A 12,183-nucleotide genomic window follows, 5' to 3' on the forward strand; every position below is an offset into this window, starting at 1 on the left:
TGCAGAGACCTGCACTTCGGAAGGAAGAATCCCATGCACTGCTACAGGCTGGGGACCAACTTCCTAAGCAGCACTTCTGCAGAAAAGGACCTGGGGATTACAGTGGACAAGAAGCTGGATATGAGTCAGCAGTGTGCCCTTCTTGCCAAGAAGGCCAACTGCATATTGGGCTGTATTAGTAGGAGCATTGCCAGCAGATTGAGGGAAGTGATTATTCCCCTCTATTCGGCACTGGTGAGGCCACAACTGAAGTATTGCGTACAGTTTTGGTCCTTCTGACTACAGAAGGGACGTGGACAAATTGGAGAGAGTCCAGCAGAGGGCAACAAAAATGATTAGGGGGCTGGGGCACTTGATTTATAAGGAGAGGCTGAGGGAACTGGGTTATTTAATCTGCAGAGGAGAAGAGTGAGGGGGATTTGATAGCAGCCTTCAACTATCTGAAGGGGGGTTCCAAAGAGGATGGAGCTAGTCTGTTCTCAGTGGTGGCAGATGACAGAACAAGAAGCAATGGTCTCAAGTTGCAGTGGGGGAGGTCTAGGTTGGATATTAGGAAACACTATTTCACTAGGAGGGTGGTGAAGCACTGGAATAGGTTACCTAGGGAGGTGGTGGAATCTCCATCCTTAGAGGTTTTTAATCAACACCCTGTTAATCAACACCCTGTTCCGCTGCTCACAATAGGCATGTTGTGGTACATGTATCATGCAGACACAAGCCTGCTTTCTGCAACCCTCCTGCCACCAACAACTCACTTCAGCGATTCCTAAAATCAAAGCCACTTACCAGGGGCCTCCTCTCCTGTTTGCGCTTCGCCAAGATCCGACTGCTGTGACTGGCTAGCCTCCTCCGGGGTAGAGAAGAGCTCCTGGCTGCATGCATCTCTGTCCTCCGAGTCGTCCTCTGCCTCTGGATCCCTCTCCCCCCTCACATCCTCAGCCAAGATTTTCTCCTCCTGGCTCGGTCCACTCTCGACTGGAACGCAAGCCATCGAAGTATCCACAGTGGCCTTCGCAGTGGAGGTGGGGTCACCACTGAGTATCGCGTCCAGCTCTTTGTAGAACCGGCAGCTCGTGGGCTCAGCACTGGAGCATCGGTTTGCCTCCCGCAGCTTGTGGTGGTGTTCTGCAGCTCCTTCACTTTGACCCTGCACTACAATGTGTTCCGGTCATGGCCCCTTTCTGTCATGCATCATGAAATCTGTCCATAGGTATCATAATTCCTATGGCTGGAGCACAGCTGGAACTGGAACTTGAGCCTCCTCTCCTCAAATGCTGATGAGGTCCAGCAGCTCGGCATTGCTCCAAGCAGGGGATCGCCTGGTGTGTGGAGCAGGCATGGTCACCTGGAAAGATGAGCTGAGACCACTGCATGTGTCACCGAGCAAACAGGAAGAGGACTTTCAAAATTCCCAAGGAATTGGGAGTTGGGATGACGGTTGGTCACCTGAGGGCAGGGCAGTAGAGTTCAAACCGATGACCAGAGAGACAAGAAGAGGCATTGTGGGACACCTCCCAGAGGCCAATCACAGCACTGTAATTGACCATGGTGTCTACACTGGCAGCACACTGCTGTACCGCCGGCTCAGAAAGCTGTATGCCTCTCGTCAGGGTGGTTTTTTTACAGTGCTGCAACTGTTCAGTTTCTGCTCACTAAGTGGCTTGGTAGTGTGTACACCTCGGGAGTTACAACGTGGAAAGCTGCTTTACTGCGCAGAAACTTGCCAGTGTAGACAAGGCCTTAGTGAAGACGCTCCATGCCGACAGGAGAGAGCTCGCCCATCAGAATAAAAAACCCACCTCGGTGAGTGGCTGAAGCTATGTTGGTGAGAGAAACTCTCCTGCCAACACAGTTCTGTGCTTACAAGCCCTTATGTCAATGTAACTTATGTTTCTCGTGGGGGTGGAATATTCACACCTCTGAACAATGTAAGTTTTGCAACATAGGCTGTAGTGTAGACATAGTCTTAGATCCAGTTGATCCCCAGTTCATGGGCATAGAAGTGGTGGAGTATCACTTCCAGACATCATCCCTACTTGCTGGGGCCCCTGTGGGGCTTCTCGGCTGCAGCCCCATGGCACTGGCACTGCATTTATTCAGAGCAGTTGAGAATGTTGCTACTAGCTAAGGAGTAAAAGAATGTAAAACAGCCATTTAATGGTGATAAATGATGGGGACATTGTATAAAGAAAGACTTAGGCTTTGTCTTCACTGACTCAAAGGTGTTTCTTTTTTTATAGAGAGAGAACTAATGTGTGGTAGTTATCTCGCTGTAAAATCCTAAGTGGAGACACGGTGTTTATAGTGTTTACTGTGAGGTAGGTAGGTGAGATCAGTGCTATACCCGTACCTGGGACTGGCCTGGCCTAGTTTATCTCATGGAATGCCATCTTTACACTATGTTTTTGCAGCAGGATAGCTAATGGATGTTAATTATCCTGTGCTAAAAACACACCTTTTTTGTTAGTGAAGATGCAGCCTTAGAGGCAGTTGCTTCTGCCATAGATAGTAATAGGGCAGAATTTACAGGGGTGACATTGAGGAATGTTGTGTAATGTAAGTTCAAGATAGGAAACTATAAAATAATAGAATTCTCTGAACTTGAAACCCATGATACCACACAACCTCACCCTACTCCATCAAATCCCTTTAAGCTCATTGCGTTCTGTTAATCTTCCATGGGTGACTTCCTCCCCAGCTTCCACTCCACGGGCCTCAAATTTTAATATATTACAAATATAGAGGCTCTTACAGCTATTTCAGTGATATCAAGAATATCTTATTCCACTGCAACAAGGTGCTTCTTCGATAGTTCCTGCTTGGGTTCAACAACACACATGACATTCCTTGGGTAGAAGACTCTCCTCTAAAATAAAATCTATTTATTTAGTGCTTTAGCATGTAAGCCCCCAGTTGGGACTGAGGTTTGGTAAAGCTAGGCTCTGCACAAACACATGGAAAGACATGGTCCATGGCTTGAAGACAAGGTAGGACAAGGGTAACAATATTAAGATCATGTGGTTACACTGGCTAGTTATATGCCCAGCTAGATGGCTTTGAATCATATGATTCTTTTTCCTTAATAAACTAACTTAAATCAGCCCTCCAAGATGACTGCTCCATGTAGCCATCACTGCTAGACCAATTTCTTGTAAGTGTCACAGCAGAAATGGGTCTTCAGGAGGATTTGGAGGGGTTGAGGGACTGGTTTTCTGGATTAAATTGGGGTGAATATTTTATGCACAACAACTGGTATGGAATAAAGCCTGGAGATGTTTAAAGGTGAAACACACAAATAGGTTTTCAAGAGTGGTATCATTGGTGGACTGGGGTAGGGGATGGGGAGTAGATCCTGTGTGTTGATGGGCTGGATAGTTAGAGAAATGGGTCTTCTTTGGTTTTTGAGGAGGGCAGTTCTATCCTGACTGCTGATGGTCTTCCCTACCTGCTGTCAGGGACTGGGTTTCCTCTGGGTGTTGGTGGGAGTCAGGGAGAGGTAGTGAGGCTCCAGGCTCCCTCTCAGTAGAGGTTCTTCAGAATCTAGGTGGAGCTGGTCCCGTTGGCACTGACAGGGAGAGGGGTGGGTTGCCAGACTGTCACTTAGTGCAGAGGCAGGTTGGATTTGTCTACTTTGCTGCTGCAGCAGCTAACAGGGAGGGCTTGGTTGTGGGGACGAGGTGGTACATCTTCCATGTGCTCCTTAAGATTCCCTTGCGGCATCTGCTACAACCACTGCAATAGCAGGCACCCATGCAGTGTGAAGGCTGCCAAGTGTGTAGTCCCATACTTAAAAGGCAGAACATTTTAACAAGCAGAGCTGGCCTTAGCATATGTGGGTGGGCTTATGAAACAGTTTTTTGCCATCTCCTCTCTGCTACAATGTAACTGACTCCCGCCCACCATTATCAGACCATTGCACCGAGGGCCAGCCTGCAGATTTAAAGGAGGGTTCACTAGATGGTTCTTTGGGGCTACATTTCAAATGTAACTGATTTATTTCATCTAAAAATGTGTTTAGGGTGGCATCTGTAGGTTCCCTCAGACTCCTGCTGCAGAAGTAGTAGGGTTACCATACGTCCGGATTTTCCTGGACATGTCTGGCTTTTTGGGCCTCAAATCCCCGTCCAGGAGGAAATCCCAAGAAGCCGGACATGTCCAGGAAAATAGGGAGGGAGGGAGGAAGGGGCCGGCGGTGCGGGGCCAGGAGCCGGGGGCTGGGGCTGGCGGTGCGGAGCCGAGGGTGCTCGGCTGGGGCCAGGGGTGTGGGGCCGGGGGCCAGGCCGGGGCCGGCAGTGGGGAGCCGGGGGCCGGGGCCAGCGGTGCTCGGCCGGGGGTGCTTGGCTGGGGCTGGGGGTGCGGGGCCAGTGGTGCGGGGCCGGGCCGGAGCCGGCGGGGCGGAGCCGGGGCCAGGGGTGCTCGGCCGGGGGCCGGGCTGGGGCCAGCGGTGCTTGGCCGGGGGATGGGGCCGGGCGGGGCCGGCGGTGCTCGGCCGGGGGCCCGGGCCGGCAGTGCTTGGCCGGGGCCGACGGTGCTTGGTCGGGGGCCGGCACCCCAGGGCCCGAGCCAGGCGGGAGACGCTGGGGTCAGAGCCTCTTGGCCTGGGCTAGCCGGCTGCCAGAGGGAGCCGCTCGGCCGGACTGGGCCGGGCCGCACTGGGCCCCGCCCCAGCCCCAGCCCCAGCTTACCTGCTGCCTCCCTGTTTCAGGCTTCCTGTGAACATTTGATTCGCAGGAAGCAGGGGAGGGGGAGGAACAGGGGGCAGAGCGTTCAGGGGACGGGGCAAAGTTGGGACGGGGGCTTTGGGAAGGGGCGGGGCTGGGGGCGGAATTGGGGCGGGGCCAGGGCCCCGTGGAGTGTCCTCCTTTTTTTAAATTAAATTATGGTAACCCTAAGAAGTAGAGCCCTTACTTCTTGCCACCATAGCTGAGATTCTCCTTACCATCAAAGGCTTATTAACAAGAGGCTCCTGTGAGCCACTTCTGCCTCCTCAGTGAGTTTCTACTAAAATAATTCCACCCCCACTCTCTTCTGCAGCTTATTGGCAGCATAAACGTTTCTACACAGAACACCTTGTCTTCCCTCTCAGTCTTGGCTGCTTAGAGATTATACCCATCTATACTGACATTCCATCAAATTCCAGTTACGCCACTGCATCATAGTCTCCATCATTTAGTAGCCCTTCCAGTTTGGCTTGCTTGTTTCTGTGCAGTTGTGTACAAACATTTTAGTACATCGATACTTGTATTATTTAGCTTTTGTCTCAGAAGATCATCATCTTCTGCTTTACTTCATAGGCTAGAAGAACAGGCCTCGTCATTTGCATAAAGCAAAAGCTCCCTTTCTCCCCTTTCTCTACCGAGTTTAAAGGAAGTGGAAGGGAGGAATGCAGAAGGGACAAGCTGGTTGAGGGCTGGGGGAGAGGGAATGAGGACTTCAAACTTCCATAGACACTAACAGTCATCTCTGACTCTGCCACAGAGGGAAGGGAAAGAGATGCATCTCTTCCCTATTGCCAGAAACTTCCCTTTCCACCATTCTCTGCCTGGTGCCAAAACTCCCTGCTGTCCCCAATTCAGCTGCAAAAACAACTTCCCCCTGACAACTTTTAAGGCCTTGTCTGCACAAGAAAGTTGCACCGGTTTCATTAAAGGTATGATCTGAAACTGATTTTGTCAAACTGGTGCAACTTTCTTGTGTAGACAAGGTCTCATATATTTATACATTTTGGGTGAAATCCTGGCCCCATTGACTTTACCTTGAAAATCAACAGCAGACTAAAATTAATTGAATTTAACGTGATTCGCTTACTTTGCATACAAAGTGTATTACTTATTTTCATATGTATGTCAGCAAAAACCTCCATTTTTTTTTTAATTCACCAGAATCTGCTGCAGAGTTTCCAGACCGCTGCTTTGGTGTTGCATGAAAACTAGATGTCATGCTATTGAATTTAGGTCCATCTTGTCCCAGAGAACACCACGTTTGTTAATAGCCTATAGCACATGTATAGCACTTTTCCTATTCAAAACACTTCATGAACATTAACTATTGTAAACAATAAGGCCATCTATAAGGTACTTTACTGATCAATTATTCTGTATTCCTCTAATTATTCTTATAGTTAAATAACACTGAAGATAATATGTTAATTGCATGTACAGTATGTAAGCAGACAGTGCAATTCCTTACAGTATGTTTGGGGATTGGGCTTAAATTTGGAGATGGAATATGTATTGTTTGTACAGTTGTGTGATAAATTACTGGCAAATAGAAGCACAGATGGCTTTGCCCTAAGATCAGGCATCACATGCCAGAAATTATCTGGGAAATTGTCATTTTAAAAATAACTCTAGAACAAGTGCCAAGTTTTGAAGGCTCCATGTGTCTAATAAACAGATATAAACATCAGCAGTGTCCAAAGCTTAAGTATATTTGGATTATATTATGGATATGGAAAACATGCACAATTATCACCTATCTGCTAGTAAAAATTAAATCTCTTCATGTATCTTTTGTGCTTTTAATCAGGAACTGGAATTCTTTAATTGCTATGGAATGAATGGACCAAATAGTCACTCTAAATTAAGTTCTAGTTACCTAAGGAAGTTCAAGCAATTATAAAGTCAGGAGAATTTTTATATTAGTTGTTTAAAGTTATTACACTTTATTCACAGCTCTTACTGTCTTCCATCAGATTTGTGAGTACTCAGTGCTACTGAAATTCAGGCTTTGAGTTTATTAATACTTCAAAGTCAAATTATTGCAGTTTATTAAAGTTGTTGTAACTTTTCAGTTTATTAAAATTGTATTTATTACATACAGTAATTAAACAATGGTTGTTACATTACTATTCCTGATAATAGTCTTTTGCTTCACCAGAAAGTGACATCAGGTTATTCAGGGCCCTATAATTTTCACTATGGTGCAGAGATAAGAATGAACTAGATTGCATTCGCTGTGCAGTTAACACTTGTGCTTCTCCAAGGGGTGAGTGCTGCCATGTGTCAGTGACAACTGTCAACTCCTCTCCCCTTCCTCCGCCTCCTCCTCTCTCTGAGACAGGAATGTTGATCTCTCATCTCTGTAATCCATCACCTGTCTGAATCTGTCCTTGTGTCACTTGCATATATGGACAAGTTAGAATGGCAACTTGTGACGTTGTGCTGCTAAAAACGGCTCCAGCTCCCTTCAGCTCTTTGTTTTAACAATGTCCTCCAGTGAAAGAAATTCAAAGGACATTTGATCACACAAGCTGTGGAATTATTTCAAGGAAACTAACCCGGAAACTGATCGACGGTACCCTTTTATTCTGGACATATGCACCTTGGAACAGCTAGGAGATGAGCACTTCTCTGAATTACAAGTCCTTTTCCAAAGAGCAGCAAACCATGGATAACCTGGAGAAACAACTTATTTGTCCCATCTGTTTAGAGATGTTTACTAAACCTGTGGTCATCCTTCCCTGTCAGCATAACCTGTGTAGAAAATGTGCCAGCGATATTTTCCAGGTAGGTTTATTTCAGTATGAAGATTTGCAGGTATAAATATCATTTCCCCAAGGCAAAAGGGAGGGGAGAATTTACACGATCAGTTTATTTGCTGTTAAGAATTTGCAAGTTTTTTAAAAAGGCATAAATAGAAGCTACTTAGACAGGAAACATCTCTGTTTGTCTCTCTCCGCCTGGAGATCTGTGGGGGAAGATCCTCTGCTGCTGTGAGTTGTCATATGGTGTTTACATGTATGGTATCCATATATAGAGGCAACTTGTACCAGCAGAGGATCTGCCCCCTTGTCTTTTATATTTTGACCTATTTTTTGCCTTTATTTTTATTCAGACTGAATTTTTAATTTCAAGTATTTAGAGCCAGGAAGATGTATCAGAGGCAGGGCCACCTTGGGTTGAGGGGAGCGTAAACGGGACAGTTTGCCCCCGGCCCCCAAAATGATGGAGAAGTGGCCGGGACGAATCTGAGTGAGAGCATTGTGACCTGGTGCCCTGGGTGGCAGTGCCACTCAGGTTTGGTGCCTGCCATTGACAGTGCGGGGAGCCACTTTCCCAGCTTGACCAGGTCCAGATACCACCACTGCCACTGGGCTCATTGCGCCGGGCCCAAGGGAATGCACCAGGCCTGGAGCCCGAAGTAGGAACCAGATCAGAGATACTGCTCCAGAGCTCAGGGAGAGGTGGGATTTGGAACAGCCCCCTAGCTGCATGCAGGGCAGACCCCTCACAAGCCTGGGCCTTCTATGGCACCGTCTCACCCCACCTCCTTAAACTCTTTTGTCTCCATAATAATTTTTTTGGAAGGATGGGGGAGGGGCTTCACTTTCAGATTTTGCCCAGGGCCCCCCAAAATCTCTGCGCAGCCCTGAAAAATGTTTACAAGTATTTAATTTCAAAATCATTTTTGTTCTAGCACTATAGAATGGTATGTTTATCTGTAGCACAGGTTGTTGCAATATTATTAGCTGGCAGGTGCTAAGTGAAGTGATGTTGGGCCATAACTTTCATCTTGGGATTTTTAAGTCAATTGAGAGTCCTGCTTTAAGGGCCTGATCCAAAGATCATTGGAGTCCTGAGAGTGTTTTCACTGACTTCAGTGGGCTTTTGGTTAGATCTGAAATAGGTGGCCTGATATGTGCCTTGTTTTGTGAAAATTAAGACCATTATTAGAATAACCACAGTGTTAAAAAAAAAAGTTAGACATGGCCTTATTCACCTGTAATTTTACTGCTTGGCAAGAACAGGCCTCTAACCCATATCTGCCAACCAGAGGAGGCACCACTATGGCATCAGGTGGTCGATTTCGCTGTCCCTCCTGCAGACATGAAGTAGTTCTGGACAGACATGGTGTGTATGGACTTCAAAGGAACCTATTAGTGGAAAATATAATTGACATATACAAGCAGGAGTCCACCAGGTAACATACTAATTTGTATCCTTAAAATAATATTTACCATACAAGATGATGCAGCTTATGACATTCTCGTAGTCTACCTTTCTTTCCTTTGCTTTGTGAGTTGTTAGTTCTGTTTATTTTATTTGATCTTTTGGAGCTGGTGGAGGTTTACTATACTGAGAGACTGGAATGTTATCATAAGTGCCTCTATCTTTATTGTGGAATGAAATCAGCCCTCACTTATTATTCTATATCACTTGACAGAATGCAATGTTAAAATAGGTGCTGATTTTTTGCTTCCCACATATGGAATCTGATTCTGCAGTCCTTATTCACATGCATGATCCTTAGTCATGCAAGCAGAGTCCTCGAAGTCAATTGGGTTAGTCACATGAGTAAGGAAAGAAGGGTCTCACCCATTTACTCGTCTTACAAATTTTTCAAAACTTGGATGTTCCACAGTTTGTTTTCAGTCCATGTATTCCTGTCTGTAAAAGGTGCCAGCACTTGTTAGGAAGCCCTCACAAATAGAGTGATAACAAATATGTCTGAATTATACTCAGAAGCCATTCTGCATCAGAATACTGAATCATCAATATTTTAAAAAAACACTCCTGTAAGCTTGGGATGTGAACTCATGAAATCAAGTTTTATTTAGGCCTCACTTTCTGTACAGAAGAGAATGAAAAGGCCAAAAATAACAGTTCATGACAACACAGTGTACCTATGCAAAGGAAAACCAAAATCCTGGAGGGGAAGCATGAGTTTACCCTAAAAAGTAAGATTAACACTAAGTCACAACTAGTGGATGCATAGCTGGGCCAGCAGTAGAACATTACCATTTTCTTTCTTACCAAGTGATAAGCAGGAAAGGTGCTCACACGTCACTGATCATACTTCCGTTTAAATCACAGAGAAGAAAATCTAAATAGCAAACCCAGTCCTACAGTCTTGCTCAAGCCAGTAATCCTTATCAATTCAAGCAGACTTCAGTGTGAGTGAGGGGGCTGCTTACAGCATTGGTTTCATGCTGAATGCTGCCTTTTAGAGGCAGGCTGGTTGATTATTGTTTTCCCTTATTAATTACCAGCTTACAAACCTTTTTGTCAATGAGACCATGCAAGACAGTTTGAGTAGAAAATCACAAGTCGACCACAAAGAATGCCAACAAAGAATAGCACATATCCACTGAGTTAGTGGAAACTTTGTCAAATATTTACTTTATGTATCAAACTGTGCCCAGCCCTGTGATGGTGTACAAGGGGAGGAAGGGTAAGGAGACACAGTTGCAGTTGTTGTATTCCCTTCTGCACAAAAACAGCTCCTGGCTAGTGAATCTAACTACACCAAATGATGCAGGAAGGCAGAGGAGGAGGCAGGGTCATGGTCTTGCATCCTATTCTCCCAACACACACCATTAACTCTGAACGTAGTGACACAGGAGCTGTGCTCCCTGCCAGAGGCACAATGTCTCCCAGTGAAGCATTATGGTGCCTTCATGCCTCCCCAAGTACAAGGCTATGGCTACAAGGCATAATGGAACCCTGCATGCCCAATTCACAGCCCCACTCCACCCCTTTTGCACTACTCCGGTGTAGCAAAGGGGCCATAAACTGGCTAGGTTTGGCTCCTAGAAAATACCCCTGATGTAAAGATGTTCTTCAATTGGTGCAGGCTCCTCTACGCTGTCCTTCATTGCAACCCCATGTTGAAGCATGGGTAGAGAGAGGAGTGTGAGGCTGGAGCACTGGCTATCGTTGGCTGTAGAATGGCCCCATGGAACTGCCCCAAACCAAGAAGCTGGGGAGCACAAAGTTGACTGAAAGCTGTATTTCCCTTCCCCCTAGAGCTCAGCTATTCCCATGAATCTCTGTCCCTGAATGTGTCAGTGATATACAAATAGTTAACAGGGAAAATCACAGAGGAAATGAATCAGCAAAGCTACTTCACTGGCTGTAGCAGGCAACAGAACAAGCTGATCATATGCGGGTCTTTAAGTTCTTTTTGCATTTTTCTATACAGTGTGAGGTTAACTTTAATACTATGGACATTACTCTTTTTTCCACATGAGTCCCTGGCTTTATTCTGAAGCCATTGCAGCAAGAATAGGTAAAAGATCATAAGAGATTTGGTGATTCTTATTTTTTTTAACTTCACAAATATAAGATACAATAAACTGAATTGAAGAAGAGAACAAAAATATGCATATAAATTTACGTTGTCTCTGTTATTTCTCTGGAAGGATTATTTTTAATATATGAAGGTATTTTTAACCTTCACTTATGTCCTTAGAGTTACACTAATTATCAGGGCTATCCTGGCAACAGTAATGCATCACAGCATTATCTAAGCTATTTGACACGTTGTATGCCTCAGCTGCTTATCTCCCTCACCCTAACTTTTCTAAAGCCATCATGAGTATGTTGCCAGGAGTCACATTGCCTTATTCTATGCTGGTGTCACCCCATTGAAATCAGTGGCATTACCTTCCCAAAAAACTGGGGCAATTTAGGCCTATTACCTTTCCTACATATCTGCCACCTTATTGAGTGATCTACAGTAACTACTCCACTTTCTTTATAAGGCTCTGTAATATAACACCTTCTTTGTCTAATTACTTCCCAAATTAAAGGCTAGGTTTTGCCAGGCCCTTGCACAGGAGGAGAATGCCAAGAGCCTTCTTCATATCCTTTCCCAGTGCCCCTCTTCACCATTGCAATCCCTGAGCTTTCTTGACCATGGGAACCTCCCACCTAGTGTCCTTTGGGGGATGTCACCCCAAAGGTGGATGCAAGGAGAGGGGCCCATGGCTCCCAGCTGCACTCCACACAAGCCAGTGGAGCTGGCTGGGTGCACAAAGGGGAGCATCCTAAGGGACTGTGTTCCTGGCACGCTCAGCCAATGCTCGCCGGGGTGTGATGGCGTTGCAAAGACCCCAACATGGGCCACTGCCTTACAGGCACAGTCTGGCCTTAATGGAGGCGAATGTTACTTTTTCAGTATTAAATGAAATGACTGGCATTGTTACCAAGTAAAACACTGCATAGTGTGGGAGTCTGAATTTCAATAGAACATTTCAACTGAAGCTTTTTGGCATTGTATAAATCCTGAGACAGTCGCTCATGACTAAGCAGTTCCTCCTCTATTCTGGTAGTGTAGTACCCATTCCTGTAAACCTTTATTCAAGTAAGTATTTTTTTTCCTTTAGATTTGCACTGGTGTAATGGAGAGCAGAATCTGGCCCAGAAAGCTTACACATACTATAAGGCGGCATTTATTAGA

The 12,183-nt window shown here is 45.8% G+C and overlaps 1 protein-coding gene across 11 annotated transcripts in view; it reads left to right on the forward strand.

Annotated features, from left to right (window-relative positions):
* The first annotated feature begins 7,007 nt into the window (after window positions 1-7,007).
* TRIM55 (tripartite motif containing 55) overlaps window positions 7,008-12,183 on the forward strand; it is a 60,156-nt gene continuing 54,980 nt past the window's right edge. For 2 of the 11 annotated variants that reach the window (XM_034763011.1, XM_034763012.1), the window contains exons 1-2: window positions 7,013-7,508; window positions 8,750-8,922. In XM_034763011.1, coding sequence (XP_034618902.1) covers window positions 7,341-7,508; window positions 8,750-8,922 — 341 coding nt within the window. In that variant the 5' untranslated portion in view covers window positions 7,013-7,340. Of the gene's footprint in view, window positions 7,509-8,744; window positions 8,923-12,183 lie in introns of all 11 variants that reach the window. The other 9 variants (XR_004644749.1, XM_034763009.1, XM_034763013.1 and 6 more) reach the window with 7 other exon arrangements.

Source organism: Trachemys scripta, chromosome 2 (assembly GCF_013100865.1).
Source record: "Trachemys scripta elegans isolate TJP31775 chromosome 2, CAS_Tse_1.0, whole genome shotgun sequence".
Lineage (NCBI taxonomy): Eukaryota > Metazoa > Chordata > Testudines > Emydidae > Trachemys > Trachemys scripta.